Raw genomic sequence first — 18,479 nt, forward strand, 5'->3', positions numbered from 1 at the left:
ATATTACTCATAGGATTATGTTAAGGCCTTGTAAAACTGGAGGTCCCTCAGAACAGATATTTAATCTCACTAGTTTTCCTATACCTATTACCTAGAATACCATGAGGCATAGAGTATGTTCTCAAGATACTGTAAAACTTTTAAGAGTGTGGTGGTGGTGGTAGTAGTAGTAGTAGTAGTAGTACTAGTAGTAATCTGAAGATTGGTAATAATGGTTTGAGGTGTTCCTGATACTGAGGGAATGTCTCTCTCATGCCTGCTACCTTAACCTTCAGCCAGTGGCAGGTAATGGGCTGTAGAACAAAGGGTTTCAGAGACATACCTTTAGTTGGTGTTCCTATCCAGTTGAGATATCTTGTGAGCTTCGTGGAGATATAGGTCTTTCCTCGAGCTGGTAAACCCACCATGATCACCATTGTGGGGGAATTGGTAAACTGGGGTATTGATGCTGAAAGATAAACAGAACCTCAAAAACTTATTCCCAGGTTCCCATTCTCTTCTGGTATCAGCTCAGAGATGTTGAATTGGGAAAACAACTTACCTACCATTATAAGAATAATAACAAAAACCTGGAAATTTTCAAACTGACTTCTGAAATCTTCAGAAAACTGAGATTACAGTGTGAACAGCTAAACCCAATCTATAGAGACAGGCAGGCATCTGCAGGGAGCAACAGAGCAGGTGTTTGCTTATCTTTCAACATATAAACTCATAAGAAGACTGAACTAAAAATTTATAATAAATTGCTAAATGTTCATTATGGACTAGTGTGAGAATATGAAGCCCCTGGTGCTGAAGACATAGGTGGTTTTGCATCCTCTAGGAATTCCACCAGTTACAGAAGAATCTTGAGAAAGATGTCCTATAGTTCTGGTTTGGAGAGGAAAACAGAATAGCAGCCATTGATGAAATTGTGTCCAGGCCATTCTCCCTTTGTATTCTATGAAACAAAAGCCTTAGTCTTCGCAGAAAGGGAATGCAACTGTAGTTTGAGAGCACTGGTGGAAATTAACTGCAGCTGACAGAGTGGAATGCCCAACACTATTGAAACTCTGCTGAGACCAATCTACTCCATCTCCCTAAAAGAAAATAAGCCTTCCTCTGAAGAAGGAAGAGCAACAGAAACTGAGGACACTGGTAGAAACTCACTACACCTGGAGAAGGAAAATGGGGAAAAAAATGCTGTAGCCTAGAAGGCATAGGAATATGCACTAGGCCAACCATTATAGTTAAAGAAGAGTCAGGAGCACATGGGAAGGTCACACCTCCAGGACTGAGGATAAGCCTGCCTAAGACTGAGGCTTAATCAGATTAACGTGAAATGTCATTAGTTCCCTTTTCCCTATTACCAGGCTAAAATAAGTAAAATAATAGAATACTACACCTTCAAAGGAAGAAAAAGATAATAGTCTCCAGAGAGCAGCTCAAAGGGGACAATCAAGGCAAGGAAAAAAATTGTCTGGAGACAAAGAAATCATCAGTATCAGTCTCAGTTATGATACTCATATTGGGACTATCAGGCAAGGAATTTAAAATAGCTAAGACTGATAAGTTAAAAGCTTTATTTAAAAGGTAGACCACATGCAAGGTCAGATAGGTAATTTCAGGGGATGGAAAGTATAAGAAAGAATCAAATGTAAATGCAAGAGAAAAACACAGTAATGGATCTGAGGAATGTCTTCAGTTTCTCAAAATTGAACTTAATATAGCTGAGAAATATATGAACTTGAAGATGGATCAGTAGAAATTATACACCCTAAAATGCAGACAGAAAAAATAGTAAAAACAAAACAAAGCAACCCAGAACAAAACATCCAACAACTTTGAGAAAGTGTCAAATAGTGTAATATATATGTAACCTATAAATAACCCATAAATATCATATATATACATATATATGTAATTAGAATATATTATATATATAGAATGTAATATATATGTAATTAGAATAATGGAATGAGAAGAGGGAGATCATGGGAAAAAAGAAATATTTGAAGAAAGAACTGCCAAAATTTTCCAAAATTGAGTTATTGACAACAAACCACAGATTCCAGTATCTCAGAGAATACTAAGCAGCATAAATAAAACTTTAAAAAGAAGCACACCATACCTAGACATAGCAAATTCAAACTGCAGAAAATCAGGCAAAAATAAAATACTGAAGGAGGCCAGGAAAAAGGCATGGTAGGAACACCTTACTTACGGAAGAGCAAGGAGGAGAATTAAACTGGACCTCTTGTTAGAAGCCACATAAGCAAAAAAGATAGTGAAATTAAAAAAAAATTCAAGTATTGAAAGTAAATGACAACAGCAGCAATAAGAAAATAAGCCCCACAAACCCTGTCAATGCAGAATTCTAAATTCAGGAAAAATGTCCTTTAAAAATAAAGGCAAAATAAATACTTTTATTTCAGACAAACAAAACCAGGAAATTCATCACAGGCAGACCTGTCATATAAGAAATATTAAAGAATAATATTTAGGCAGAAAAGATCTGATATAGGTCATGAAATTGGATGTACATCATTAAAGAAGAACATTGGAAAAGGAATAAATTAAGGCAAAATATACCTTTTATTTTGCATATTCTTAATTGTTCTAAAAGATTACTGTCCAAATCAGTAATAGTAATAATGTAGTGGGTGTTCATAGTATATATCAAAATGAAATAAATACAAAAATGACACAAGGAAAGGGAGGAAGAATCTGGGAATATTCTGTTATAAGATACTTGTTCTGCATGTAAAGTAATACAGTGTTATTTGAAGGTGAACCCAAATTATTTTAAAACATATATCATAAAACCTAGGAGAACCACTAAAAAGTAAAGAAAAACCCCAAAAAGAAAAGCACAAATATATACATAAACAATAAGTAAACACACCAATAAAATGGGATCATGAAAAATGCTCAAATAAGATGAGGAAAAGCAAAAAAAAAAAAAAGATAAAAAAGAAACAAGTCTGGGAAGATGGTGGTAGAGTAAGAAAACTCTAAGCTTCCTTTGTTCCACAAATACAGCTAGGTAACTATCAATCATCCTAAATAACCCCAAAACCAAGCTGAAGACTAGCAGAACAAATTCCACAACTAAAGGTACAGAAAAACTCACATTGAAGAAGGTTAGAAGTGTGAGAGAAGCAGAGAGAAACAGATCATGGTCACCATGGTGGGGAAGGAGCTGCAGTTGCAGAAGAGGGTGAGAGACAGATTAGCACACAGGGGATCCCACATGGGGAAGACAAGAACCCATGGAAATTGGCTTGGAAAGTGAGAGGGGATGAAATTTGTGAGCTATTAATGAGGTTCAGTTAAAAAAAAATGGAGGCTCTTACTGCTAGGATAAATGAGGCAGAAGAGAGAATTAGTGATATAGAAGACCAAATAATGGAGAATAAAGAAAGTGAGAAAAAGAGAGATAAACAACTACTGGACCACGTGGGGAGAATTTGAGATATAAAGTGATACCATAAGATGAAACACGATTAGAATAATTGGGATCCCAGAAGAAAAAGAAAGAGAGAGAGGCAGAAGGTATATTGGAGAAAATTATAGCAGAGAACTTTACTAATTTGGGGAAGGAAACAAGCATCAAAATCCAGGAAACACAATAAAAATAGGTAAACAACCCATCATCTAATAGTAATAGTAAAACTTACACGTCTCAGAGACAAAGAGAAAAACCCTGAAAGCAACTCAGGACAAGAAGTCTGTAACCCACAATGGTAGAAATATTAGATTGGCAGCAGACTTATTCACAGAGACCTGACAGGACAGAAAGAATTGGCATGATATATTCAGAGCACTAAATGAGAAAAATATGCGGCCGAGAATACTATATCCAGCTAGGCTGTCATTGAAAATAGAAGGAGAGATAAAAAGCTTCTAGGACAAACAAAAATTTAAAAAAAATTGCAAACACCAAACTAGCCCTCCAGGAAATATTGAAAGGGGTCTTCTAACCAAAGAGAGAGCCTAAAAGTAACACACCAGAAAGAAACAGAGGCAATATACAGTAACAGTCACCTTACAGGCAATACAATGGCACTAAATTCATATCTTTCAATATTTGCCCTGAATGTAAATGGGCTAAATGCCCCAATCAAAAGACACAGGGTATCAGAATGGATAAAAAACAAAAAACAAAACAAAACAAAACAAAAAACAAGACCCACCAATATGCTCTCCACAAGAAACTCATTTTAGACCCAAAGACAACTCTAGATTTAAATGGGAGGTGGAAAATAATTTACCATGCTAATGGACATCAAAAGAAAGCTGAGGTGGCAATCCTTATATCAGACAAATTAGATTTTAAGCTAAAGACTATAATAAGAGATGAGAAAGGACACTGTATCATACTCAAAGGGTCTGTCCAACAAGAAGATCTAACAATTTTAAATATCTATTCCTGTAACATGGGAGCAGCCAATTATATAAACCAATTAATAACAAAATCAAAGAAACACATCAACAATACTACAATAATAGTAGAGAACTTTAACATCCCACTCACTGAAATGGACAGATAATCTTTTTTTTTTTAAGATTTTATTTATTTATTTGACAGAGATCACAAGTAGACAGAGAGGCAGGCAGACAGAGGGGGAAGCAGGCTCCTCACTGAGCAGAGAGCGCAATGCAGGGCTTGATCCCAGAATCCTGGGATCATGACCTGAACTGAAGGCAGAGGTTTTAACCCACTGAGCCACCCAGACGCCCCATGGACAGATAATCTAAGCAAAAGATCAACAAGGAAATAAAGGCTTTTAATGACATACTGGAGAGATGGACATCACAGATATATTCAGAATATTCCATCCCAAAGTAACAGAATACACCTTCTCTAGTGCACATGGAATGTTCTCCAGAATAGATCACATCCTGTGTCACAAATCAGGTTTCAACCAGTACCAAAAGATTGGGATCATTCCCTGCATGTTTTCAGACCACAATGTTTAGAAACTAGAACTCAATCATAAGAGAAAAGATGGAAAGAACTCAAATGCATGGAGGTTAAAGAGTATACTGCTAAAGAATGAATGGGTCAACCAGGAAATTAAAGAAGAATTTTAAAAATTCATGGAAACAAATAAAAATGAAAACACAACTGTTCTAAATCTTTGGGATGCAGCAAAGGCGGTCCTGAGAGGAATGTATATAGCAATACAAGTCTTTCTCAAGAAGCAAGAAAGGTTTCAAATACAAAACCTAACCCTACACCTAAAGAGGCTAGAGAAAGAACAGCAAATAATGCATAAACCCAGCAGCAGAAGAAAAATAATACAGATCATAGCATAAATCAATGAAATAGAAACCAAAAGAAGAGTGGAAGAGATCAACAAAACTAGAAGCTGGTTTTTTGAAAGAATAAGATTGATAATCCCCTGGCCATTGGAGAAGTGTCTGTTCATGTTTTCTGCCCATTTTTTGATATGATTATCTGTTTTGTGTGTGTTGAGTTTGAGGAGTTCTTTATAGATCCTGGATATCAACCTTTTGTCTGTACTGTCATTTGTAAATATCCTCTCCCATTCTGTGGGTTGCCTCTTTGTTTTCTTGACTGTTTCCTTGCTGAGCAGAAGCTTTTGATTTTGATGAAGTCCCAAAAGCTCAATTTTGCTTTTGTTTCCTTTGCCTTTGGAGACATATCTTGAAAGAAATTGCTGTGGCTGATATCAAAGAGGTTACTGCCTATTTTCTCCTCTAGGATTCCGATGAATTCCTGCCTCATATTGAGGTCTTTTATCCATTTCGAGTTTATCTTTGTGTACGGTGTAAGAGAATGGTTGAGTTTCATTCTTCTACATATAGCTGTCCAGTTTTCCCAAATGAAGACATACAAATGGCTATCAGACACATGAAAAAATGTTCATCATCACTAGCCATCAGGGAGATTCAAATTAAAACCACCTTGAGATACCACCTTACACCAGTTAGAATGGCCAAAATTAGCAAGACAGGAAACAACATGTGTTGGAGAGGATGTGGAGAAAGGGGAACCATCTTACACTGTTGGTGGGAATGCAAGTTGGTGCAGCCACTTTGGTGAACAGTGTGGAGATTCCTCAAGAAATTAAAAATAGAGCTTCCCTATGACCCTGCAATTGCACTACTGGGTATTTACCCCAAAGATACAGATGTGAAAAGAAGGGCCATCTGTACCCCAATGTTTATAGCAACAATAGCCATGGTCGCCAAACTGTGGAAAGAACCAAGATGTCCTTCAACAGATGAATGGATAAGGAAGATGTGGTCCATATACGCTATGGAGTATTATGTCTCCATCAGAAAGGATGAATACCCAACTCTTGTAGCAACATGGACAGGACTGGAAGAGATTATGCTGAGTGAAATAAGTCAATCAGAGAGAGTCAATTATCATATGGTTTCACTTATTTGTGGAGCATAAGAATTAACATGGAGGACATGGGGAGATGGAGAGGAGAAGGGAGTTGAGGGAAATTGGAAGGGGAGGTGAACCATGAGAGACTATGGACTCTGAAAAACAATCTGAAGGTCTTGAAGTGGCAAGGGTGGGAGGTTGGGGGAACAAGGTGGTAGGTATTAGGGAGGGCACAGATTGCATGGAGCACTGGGTGTGGTGTAAAAACAATGAATATTGTTATGCTGAAAAGAAATAAAAAAATAAAAATTAAAAAACAAAACAAAACAAAGCAAAAAACAAAAAACAAAAAAACAAAAACCCCTGGCCAGATTTAACAAAAAGAAAAGAGAAAGGACCCAAATTAGCAAAATCATGAATGAAAAAGGAGAGATCACAACCACCACCAAATAAATACAAACAATTTTAAGAACATATTATGAGCAACTATACACCAGTAAATTGGACAATCTTGAAGAAATGGATGCATTTCTAGAGATGTATAAACTACCAAAACTGAACCAGGAAGGAATAGAAAATTGGAACAACTGATAATGAGTAAGGTGATTGAAGCAGTCATCAAAAATCACCCATCAAACAAGAGCCCAGGGTCATATGGCTTTCCCGGGGAATTCCACCAAACATTTAAGGAAGAATTAGTACCTGTTCTCCTGAAACTGTTCCAAAAATTAGAAATGGAAAGAAAACTTCCAAACTCATTTTATGAGGGCAGGATTACCTGATCCCCAAACCAGACAAAGACCCCATCAAAAAGGAGAATTACAGACCAATATCCCTGATGAACATGGATGCAAAAATTCTCACCAAAATAGTAGCCAAAAGGATCCAACAGTACATTAAAAGGATTATTCACCACGACCAAGTGGGATTTATTCCTGGCCTGCAAGTTTGGTTCAACATCTGCAAATCAATCAATGTGATACAATACATTAATAAAGGAAAGAACAAGAACCATATGATACTCTCAAAAGATGCTGGAAGACCATTTGACAAAGTACAGCATCCTTTCTTGATCAAAACTCTTCAAAGTGTAGGTATAGAAGCTACACACCTCAGTATTGTCAAATCCATTTATGAAAAGCACACAACGAATATCATTCTCAATGGGGAAAAACTGAGAGCTTTTCCCTAAGGTTAGGAACACAGCAGGGCTGTCCAGTATCACCACTGTTATTCAACATAGTACTAGAAGTCCTAGCCTCAGCAATCAGTCAACAAAAAGAAAAAAAAAGCATCTAAATCAGCAATGAAGAAGTCAAACTCTCACTATGCAGATGGTATGATACTTTATGTGGAAAACCCAAAAGACTCCACTATAAAACTGCTAGAACTCATGCAGTAATTCAGTAAAGTGTCAGGTTATAAAATCACTGCACAGAAATCAGTTGCATTTCTGTACACTAACAAGACAGAAGAAAGAGAAGTTAAGGAGTCAATCCCATTTACAACTGCACCCAAAACCATAAGATACCTAGGAATAAACCTAACCAAAGAGGCAAAGAATCTGTACTCATAAAACTGTAGAATAATCATGAAAGTAATCGAGGAAGACACAAAGAAATGGAAAAAAAAAGTTCTATGCTCATAGACTGGAAGAAAAAATATTGTGAAAAAGTCTGTGCTACCTGGAGCAATCTACACATTTAATGCAATCCCTTTTAAAACGCCATCAAGTTTTTCAAAGAAATAGAACAATAATCCTAAAATTTATATGGAACGAGAAAAGACCCCGCATAGCCAGAGGAATGTTGAAAAAGAAAACCAAAGCTGGCGGCATCACAATTACAGACTTCAAGCTCTATTACAAAGCTGTCATCATCAAGACAGTATGGTACTGGCACAAAACTGGACACATAGATCAATGGAACAGAATAGAGAGCCCAGAAATAGACCCTCAACTCTATGGTTAACTAATCTTCGACAAAGCAGGAAAGAATCATCAATGGAAAAAAGACAGTCTCTTCAACAAATGGTGTTGGGAAAATTGGACAGCCACATGCAGAGGAATGAAACTGGACCATTCCCTTACACCACACACAAAAATAGACTCAAAATGGATGAAAGACCTCAGTGTGAGACAGGAATCCATCAAAATTCTTGTGGAGAACCAGGCAGCAGCCTCTTCAACATCAGCCACAGCAACTTCTTCCTAGAAACATCACCAAAGGCAAGGGCAAAAAATGGACTATTGGGACTTCATCAAGATAAAAAGCTTTTGCACAGCAAATGGAACAGTCAACAAAACCAAAAGACAACCAACAAAATGGGAGAAGATATTTCAAATGACATATCAGATAAAGGGCTAGTATCCGAAATCTATAAAGAACTTACCAAACTCAACACCAAAAGAACAAATAATCCAACCAAGAAATAGGTGGAAGACATGAACAGACATTTCTGCAAAGAAGAAATCCAAATGGCCAAAAGACATTGAAAGAGTGTTCAATATCACTTGGCATTGGAGAAGTACAAATCAAAACCACAGTGAGATACCACCTAACACCAGTTAGAATAGCTAAACTTAACCAGTCAGGAATTGATAGGTGTTGGTGAGGATGTGGAGAAAGGGGAACACTCCTACATTGTTGGTGGGAATGCAAGCTGGTGCAGCCACTCTGGAAAACAGTATGGAGGTTCCTTCAAAAGTTGAAAATAGAGCTACCCCATGACCCAGTAATTGCACTACTGGGTATTTACCCTAAAGACACAAATGTAGTGATCTGAAGGGGCACGTGTACCCAAATGTTTATAGCAGCAATGTCCACAATAGCCAAACTATAGAAAGAGCATAGATATCCATCAACAGATGAACGAATAAAGATGAAGTGGTATATATATACAATGGAATGCTACACAGCCATCAAAACCCCCCAAATCTTGTTATTTGCAATAATGTGGATGGAACTAGAGGATAGTATGCTAAGAGAAATAAGTCAATCAGAGAATATGATCTCACTGATATGAGGAATTTGGGAAACAAGACAGAGGATCATAGGGGAAGAGAGGGAAATAATGAAAGAAGATGAAACCAGAGAGGAAGACAAACCATAAAAGACTCTTAATCACAGGAAACAAACTGAGGGTTGCTGGAGGGGAGGGAGGTGGGAGGGATGGGGTGGCTGGGTGATGGCATTGGGGATGGTATGTGTTATGGTGAGTGCTGTGAATTGTGTAAGACTGATGAATAACAGACCTGTACCCCTGGAACAAATAATACATTATATGTTAATAAAAATGCCATATACTAGGTGAACATATTTGAAAATTATGTATCTGGTGTGTCAGGAGTTATAAACATCTAAAACTGAACAGTAAAAGAAAATCTAATTCAAAGATTTGCAAAAAATATGAACAAGCATTTCACCAGACGATATGTAGATGGCAAAAAATCATATCAAATTATGCTCAAGGCCATGGGCGCCTGGGTAGTTTAGTTGGTTAAATGTCTGACTCTTGGTTTTAACTCAGGTCATGATTTCATAGGTCATGAGATGGAGTCTTCCATTGGGCTCTACATTCAGTGGGAAGTCTGGAAGATTCTCTCCCTCTGCCCTTCCTCTCTCTCTCTCTCCCAAATAAATAAATAAATCTTTAAAAATAAAAATAAAATAAAGGATGTTCAAGGCCAAAAGAAGGGGCATCAGAATCAAACCTCACTCGCTGGTACCTTCCTCTTGGACTTTCAGCCTCCAGAACTGTGAGAAATAAATAGACTTAGTGGTTTATCATGGGGAAATTTTCCCACCTGAAGAATGGCCTAGATGGCCCACAAAACAAATAGAAACTGTGACTTCTGTGAAGATGGCAGAGTAAAAAGTTTCTAAGCTCGCCTCCTCCCATAGACACACCTGGATAAAAGCTACATCAGTGTATCCAACCCAGAAGATTACCTGAGGATGTTTAGAACAGACATTCCATGGTTAATCATAGAGAGAAGGACACATTTCAAAGGTAAGAAGGGTAGATACTCACGTGGGAACAAAACACCCAGTAGGATTAACCACAAATGAGACTAACCATGAAGAAGCACAGAGAAAGGATACGAGCAGACCCCACACCAGGTACCCCAGACACAGGAGCCCTGCACTGGGAAGACAAGTACCCATAATATTTGATCTGAAAACTAGTGGGGCTTAACTTCCTGAGTTTTTATGATAAGCCAGCCTTAATACTGGGTCCATTAAAAATCAGCAGGCTCCGCTCTGGAAGAGCTGGAGGGCTATAGAAACTGAATCCCTGCTCTTAAAGATATAGCATAACAAAAGCCCCACCAAGACAGCATAGATGTAGCAATTTAAAAGTACCTGAAGTATATGTATAAGGAATTTATTTACTAATTACAGAAAGTGTGCTGGAGTGGCAGAAAACCTCATGAGATTTCTCCAAGCACAAAAGAACTGGTGGGTGCCAATTCTCTCTCCCCACAGCCTAGATAGTCAGGCACCTGTGCAAACCAGCATGAGCACTCTTCACTTACTTTGCTAACACTGTGCACCCACCCTCAAATTCTTCTGTGGATCCACCCCATTCAATCTGCCCCACATGGCAGGAATTCCCCCAAAGTAGTTCCTGACACATCTCACCCTGCAAGAAGCCCTAGCTGGAACAAGCACTACTCCAATGTGACTCCTACCCTGGGGAAAGGGTAAGAAACCCACACACACCAGTACAGTCACAGCCCCAGCAGCTGAACCTTATACCTAGCAGTGCAGAAAGAGTGCCCTCTCTGGGCACTATCAGAAACTATCAGTGTTTCTGCAGCCCTGGCAAGCATCTTGTCTGACTGCCAGCCCTGGTCACAAACAAAAGTCTCTCAGGGTACAAGGCAGGGAAAATTCCCTGCAGGTCAGTGCTAATACAGCCCCAACAGATGGACTGAGAGCAGACATCTGGTTTCACTGCATATCCCACCCACTAACAAATGCCTCTCAGAGGAACTTTCAGGGAGATCACCATGTAGTTGTGTGACTGCAGCCTAGCAAATGGGCTGAAAATAAGCATCTAGTCTGGCTGCCAAAACCACCCAAATATAAGACCATAGCAGCCCCAGACCGGTCCCTTAACAATACAGGGACTAAACCCAGCTAATAACAGGCAAAGTGGGCCATTGCTGCCAACTGGACTACAAGTAAATGAGGCTCAGCTACAATAGTAGGGTACATAAAACCCACATAGGACACATCTCTGAAGCAACAGGTTCTGGTGAACAGGGGGCATTACACTACAAGGTACCACAGGATCTCTTCTTAATAAAACCACTCCTTGCAAGTCAATGTAGCTGACTTTCCTAATACATAGAAAAAAATACAGATAGTAAGACAAAATGAGGAGACAGAATATATCTCAAATGAACGAACAGGATAAAATCACAGTAAAACAGATAAATGAAACAGATAAGCAATATGCTTGATAAATAGTTCATAGTAATGGTTATAAAGAAACTTACTAGACTTGAGAAAAGCATGGAGGATCTCAGTGAGACATTCAACAAAGAGAAAATACAAAAAAAGAGCCAATCAGGGCACCTGGGTGGCACAGTCAGTTAAGCATCTGACTTAGTTTTGGCTCAGGTCGTGATCTCAGGATCATGAGATCAAGCCCTGTGTCAGGATCCACACTTGGTGCAGAGTCTGCTTGGGATTCTCTCTACCTGTCCCTCTATCCCTCCAGGTTGTTCTCTCTTTCTCTAAAATAAATCTAAAAAAAATCAGTGATGAAGAAGTTAATAATTGAAATTAAAAACACACTAGATATAATGAATAATATATTAGAAGAAGCAAAGAATGGATCAGCAAGCTGAAAGATAGAGAAAACAACCAAGCAGTGAAAAGAAAAAAAAACAATAAACACCACAGAAATATAAACAATTATGAGAAAATATTATGAAAAACTATATGCCAAATAAATGGAACAACCTGGAAGAAATGGATAAGTTCCTAAAAACATATAAAATACCGAAACTGAAAAAGGAAGAAGCACAAAACTTTAACAGACTGATAACCAGCAAAGAAACTGAATGAGTAATGAAAAAACCCCAAACAAACTAAGTCCAGGACCAGCTGTCTTCACAGGCAAATCTTACCAATCAGTGAACACCTATTCTTCTCAAACAGTTCTAAAAAATATGTAAACGGAAGAAAAATGTCCAAGTTCATTCTATGAGATCAGCATTACCCAGATATGAAGACCTCATAAAGACTACACTAAAAAAGAGAACTACAGGCCAAAAGCTCTCATGAACATGGATGCAACACTTCTCAAAAATAATAGCAAACCTAATCGAACAATGCATTAAAAAAATCATTCACCACTATCAAGTGGGATTTATTCCTGAGTTGCAAAAGTGTTTCAATATTTGCAAATCAATCAATGTAATACACCACATTAATAAAGGGTAAGAGCCATATAATCATTTTAATAATTTCAAAAAAGGCTTTTGACAAAGTATCCATTCATGATAAAAACCCTCAACAAGGGTTTAGAAGGACATACCTCAACAAAATAAAGGCCATATATGAAAAACCCACAACTAATATCATCCTCAGTGAGGAAAAACTGAGGGCTTTCCCTCTATGGTCAGGGACAAAACAAGGATGTCCACTCTGACCACTGTTATTTAGCATAGCACTGGAAGTCCTAGCCACAGTGATCAGACAACAAAAAGAAATAAAAGACATCCAAATCAGCAAAGAAGAGGCCAAACTTTCACTATTTGCACATGACATGAAACTGTATACAGAAAACCCAACAGACTCAACACAAAAATTGCTAGAACTGGGGCATCTGGGTGGCTCAATGGGTTAAGGCCTCTGCCTTTGGCTCAGGTCATGATCTCAGGGTCCTGGGATAGAGCCCCGCATCGGGCTCTCTGCTCAGTGGGGAGCCTGCTTCCCCCTCTCTCTCTGCCTGCCTGCCTGCGTGCGATCTCTGTCTGTCAAATAAATAAATAAATAAATCTTTAACAAAATTGCTAGAACTGAAAAATGACATCAGTAAATTCACAGGAAACAAAATCAGTGTACAGAAATCTATTGCATTTCTATCCACCAATAATGAAATAGCAGAAATAGAAATCAAGGAATCAATCCCACTTACAATTGCACCCAAAACTATAAGATACCTAGGAATAAACCTAACTAAGTGAAATGAAGGACCCGTATCCTAAAAAAAAACTATAAAACACTGATGAAAGTAATGTGTGAAGAGGACACAAAGAAATGAAAAGACATTTCATGATCATGATCAAGCACAAATATTGTTAAAATGTCTACCTGAAGCAATCTACACATTTAATGCAATCCCTATCACAGATAGGGATTTTTGTTTCGCAGAACTAGAACAAACAATTCTAAAACTTGTTTGGAACAACAAAAGACCCCAAATAGCCAAAGCAAACTTAAAGACGAAAAGCAAAGCTTGGGGTATCACAATTCCAGGCTTCAAGTTTTATTACAAAGCTGTAGTGATCAAAACAGTATTTTGCTGGCACAAAAGCAGACACATAAATCAGTGGAACAGAATAGAAATCCTAGAAGTGAATGCACAACTCTAAGATTAATTACTCTTCAGCAAAGCAGGAAAGAACAGTCTCTTCAACAAATGGTGTTGTGAAAAATGTATGTCAATGTGCAAGAGAATGAAACTGGACCACTTTCTTGCACCATACACAAAAATAAATTCAAAATAAATGAAAGACCTAAATGTGAGACCTGAAACCACAAAAATCCTAGAGGATAACACAATCAGTAACCTCTGTGACATTGGGAATAGCAACTTCTTTGTAGCTATGTCTCCCGAGGCAAGGGAAAGAAGAGCAAAAATAAACTATTGGGACTACATCAAAATACAAAGCTTCTGTATAGCAAAGGAACAGTCAAGAAAATTAAAGGCAACCTATGGAATGTAACAAGATATTTGCAAATAACTTCCCTGATAAAACATTGCTATCCAAAATATATAAAGAACTCATAAAACTCAACATCTGTAAAAATAATAATCTAATTAAAAATGAGCAGAAGACATGAATAGATATTTTCCCAAAGACATTGAAATGGCCAAATAGACATATGAGAAGATGCTCAACATCATGATCATCAGGGAAATACAAATCAAGACTATAATGAGATTCACCTTACACCTGTCAGAATGGCTAACATCAACAACATAAGAACAAAATGTGCTGGCAAGGATATGGAGAAAATATAACTCTCGCACTGTTGCTGGGAATGTAAACTGGTGTAGCCACTGTAGAAAACAATATGGAGGTTCCTCAAAACTTTAGTAATAGAACTATCTTATGATACAGCAATTGCACTACTAGGTACTTACCCAAACAATACAAAAATACTAATTCGAAGGGATACATGCACCCCAACATTTATAGCAGTATTATCTACAATTGCCAAATTATAGAAACAGCCCAGGTGTCCATCGACTGATGAACGGATAAAGAAGATGTGATATATAGATATATAAATGAAATATATATACGTATATATATATATATGGAAAGATAAGATGTGATATATATATATCACATATACATACACATATATATGTAATGAAATATTACTCAGTCATAAAAAAGAATGAAATCTTGCCATTTGTAATGACATGCAGCTAGAGAGCATTATGCTAAGTGAAATCAGTCAGAGAAAGACAACTATCATATGATCTCCCTGATATGAGGAAGTGGAGATACAACATGGAGGCTTTGGGGGGTAGGAAAAGAATAAATGAAGAAAGATGGGATCGGGAGGAAGACAAACCATAAAAGACTCTTAATGTCTGTCACAAAACAAACTGATGGTGGCCGGGGGTAGGGGAGTAGGGAGAGGGTGGTGGATTTATGGACATTGGGGAGGGTATGTGCTATGGTGAGTGCTGTGAAGTGTGTAAACCTGGTGATTCACAGACCTATACCCCTGGGGCTAACAATACATTATATTAAAAAAATTTAAAAAATTATCCTCAAAAAAAAATTCTACATGTGAGTGACATCATAAGGTATTTGTCTTTCTCTGACTGACTTATTTCGCTTAGCGTTATGCACACTAGCTTCATCTATGTTGAGGCAAAGGTCAAGATCTCATCAATTTTTATGGTTGAATAACATTCCATTGTATAAATACCACACCCTTTTATCCATTGATCTTTTTTTTTCCTTTTTTTTTTGTGAGCCTGGTGATGGGTATTAAGAAGGCATGTACTGCATGGAGCACTGGGTGTTGTACATAAACAATGAATCTTGGAACACTGAATCAAGAACTAATGATGTATTTTATGGTGACTAACATAACACAATAAAAAAATCCATTCATCTTTGATAAACACTTGGGCTGCTTACATAATTTGAGTATTACAAATATTGGTGCTATAAAAGTGGAGGTGCATGTATTCCTTCAAATTCGTGTTTTTCTATTATAGGGGTAAATATCCAGTAGTGTGATTACTGGATCATAGGGCAGTTATAATTTTAAATTTTTGAGGAATCTCCATCCTGTTTTCCACAGTGGATGCATCCATTTGGATTCCCATCAACAGTGCAAGAGAGTTCTTTTCTCTCAACTTCCTTGCCAACACTTGTTTCTTGTGTTGTTAATTTTAGCTATTCCAACAGGTGTGAGATGATATCTTACTATAGTTTTGATTTGCATTTCCCTGATAATCAGTGATGATTAGCATCCTTTCATGTGTCTGTTGGCTATCTGTATGACTTTTTTAGAAAAATGTCTAACCATGTCTTCACATTTTTTATTTGGATTTTTCAGCTTTAGGGGTTGAGTTTTATGTGTTCTTTATGTATTTTGGAAACCAACTCTTTATGAAATATGTCATTTTCAAAGATCTTTTTCCATTCTGTAGGTTGCCTTTTAGCTTTATTGATTGTTTTGTTCACTTTGCAGAAATGTTGCTTTTGTTTCTCTTGCTTCATGAACCATATCTAGTTGTTAGGGTTGATGTCAAAGAAATTACTGCCTGTGATCTCTTCTAAGATTTTTTTTTTCATTCAAATTTCCAGATTCTGTATTCAAATTTATAGCACACATACCACATCTTCTTTATCCGTTCATCATGGATGGACATTTGGGCTCTTTCCATAGTTTGGCTATTGTTGATAGTGCTACTATAAACATTGGGGTGCATATAACCTTTGGAATCAGGTTTTTTTTTCTCTTTTTTTTTGGTATCCTTTTGGCAAATACCTAGAAGTGCAATTTCAGGATCATAGAATAGTTCTATTTTTAACTTTCTGAGGACCCTCTCTACTGTTCTCCAGAGTGGCTGTACCAGTTTGCATTTCCACCAACAGGGCAAGAGGGTTCCCCTTTCCCTGCATCCTTGCCAACACCTGTTGTTTCTTGTGTTGTTAATGTGAGGTGGTATCTCATAATTTTGATTTCTATTTCCCTGACAATTAGTGATGTTGAGTATCTTTTCATGTGTCTGTTAGCCACCTGGATGTCTTCTTTGGAAAAGTGTCCATTCATGTCTTTTGCCCATTTTTAGATGGATTATTTGTTTTTTGGGTGTTGAGTTTGATAAGTTCTTTATAGATTTTTGGATACCAACCTTTTATCAGATATGTTGTTTGTGAATATCTTCTCCAATTCCATAGGCTTCCATTTAGCTTTGTTGATTATTCCCTTTGCTGTACAGGAGCTTTCATGAAAACTGGACCATTTTCTTACACCATACACAAAAATAAATTCAAAATGGATGAAAGATCTAAATGTGCAACAGGAAACCATCAAAATCTTAGAGGAGAACACAGGCAGCAACCTTTTACCTCAGCTGCAGAAACTTCTTACTGGACACATTGCTGGAGGCAAGGGAAACAAAAGCATAAATGAACTATTGGGACCTCATCTTCTAGGATTTTTATGATTTAAGGTCTCACATTTAGGTCTTTCATCCATTTTGAATTTATTTTTATGTATGATATAAAAACAGTCCATTTCTTTCATTTGCATATTGTTGTCCAGTTTCCCACTACCATTTGTTGAAGAGACTCTTTTTTCCCCTTTGGATATTCCTCCGTTTTGTTCAAAGATTAATTGACCATAAAGTTGTGTGTTTATTTCTGGGTTTTCTTTTCAATTCCATTAATCTGTGTCTAGTTTTGTGCCAGTACCATACTCTTTTTATTACTACAGCTTTGTAATAAAACTTGAAGTTTGGAATTGTGATGCTTCCAGCTTTGCTTTTCTTTTTCAAGATTGCTTTGGTTATTTGGGTTTTTTTTTGCAGTTTCATACAAATTTTAGATCTTTTTTGTTCTAGTTTTGTGAAAAGCGCTGTTGTCATTTTGATAGGGATTGCATTAATTATGCAGATTGTTTTGGGTAGCATAGACATTTTTAAAAATTAATTAATTAATTTATTTATTTTCAGCATAACAGTATTGATTGTTTTTGCACCACACCCAGTGCTCCATGCAATCCGTGCCCTCTCTAACACCCACCACCTGGTTCTCTCAACCTCCCACCCCCCCGCCACTTCATACCCCTCATATTGTTTTTCAGAGTCTATAGTCTCTCATGGTTCACCTCCCCTTCCAATTTCCCCCAACTCCCTTCTCCTCTCTAACTAGCATACACATTTTAACACTAATTGTTCTTCCAATCCGCGAGCATGGAATTTCAATTTCTTTGTATCATATTCAATTTCTTTTGTCAGTGTTTTATAGTTTTTAGAGTACAGATCTTTCATCTCTTTGGTTAGATTTATTCCTAGATATCTTATTATTTTGGTGGCAGTTATAAATGGGTTTGTTTTCTTAATTTCTCTCTCAACTGATTCATTATTGATGTATAGATATGCAGCAGATATCTGTACATTAATTTTGTATCCTGTGACTTTACTGAATTCACTTATCAGTTCTAGCATTTTTTTTGGTGAAGTCTTTTGACTTTTTAAATATGTAGTACCATGTCATCTGCAAATGAAAGTTTTCCTTCTTCCTTACCAATTTGATGCCTTTTACATTTTGTTATTGTTATCTGGTTGCAGTGGCTAGGACTTCCAGTCATTTGTTGAATGAAAGTTGTGAGTAGACATCCTTTTCTAGTTC

The 18,479-nt window shown here is 37.2% G+C and overlaps 1 protein-coding gene across 4 annotated transcripts in view; it reads right to left on the reverse strand.

The window, feature by feature from the left end:
• PFKFB1 (6-phosphofructo-2-kinase/fructose-2,6-biphosphatase 1) overlaps window positions 1–18,479 on the reverse strand; it is a 101,442-nt gene that overhangs the window by 33,771 nt on the left and 49,192 nt on the right. For all 4 annotated transcript variants that reach the window (XM_032849930.1, XM_032849929.1, XM_032849931.1 and 1 more), the window contains exon 2: window positions 323–448. In XM_032849930.1, the coding sequence (XP_032705821.1) occupies window positions 323–448 (126 nt within the window). The remainder of the gene's footprint in view (window positions 1–322; window positions 449–18,479) is intronic.

This window comes from Lontra canadensis, unplaced genomic scaffold, assembly GCF_010015895.1.
Source record: "Lontra canadensis isolate GAN:19392208 unplaced genomic scaffold, GSC_riverotter_1.0 scaffold259, whole genome shotgun sequence".
In the NCBI taxonomy this organism is placed as follows: Eukaryota; Metazoa; Chordata; class Mammalia; order Carnivora; family Mustelidae; genus Lontra; species Lontra canadensis.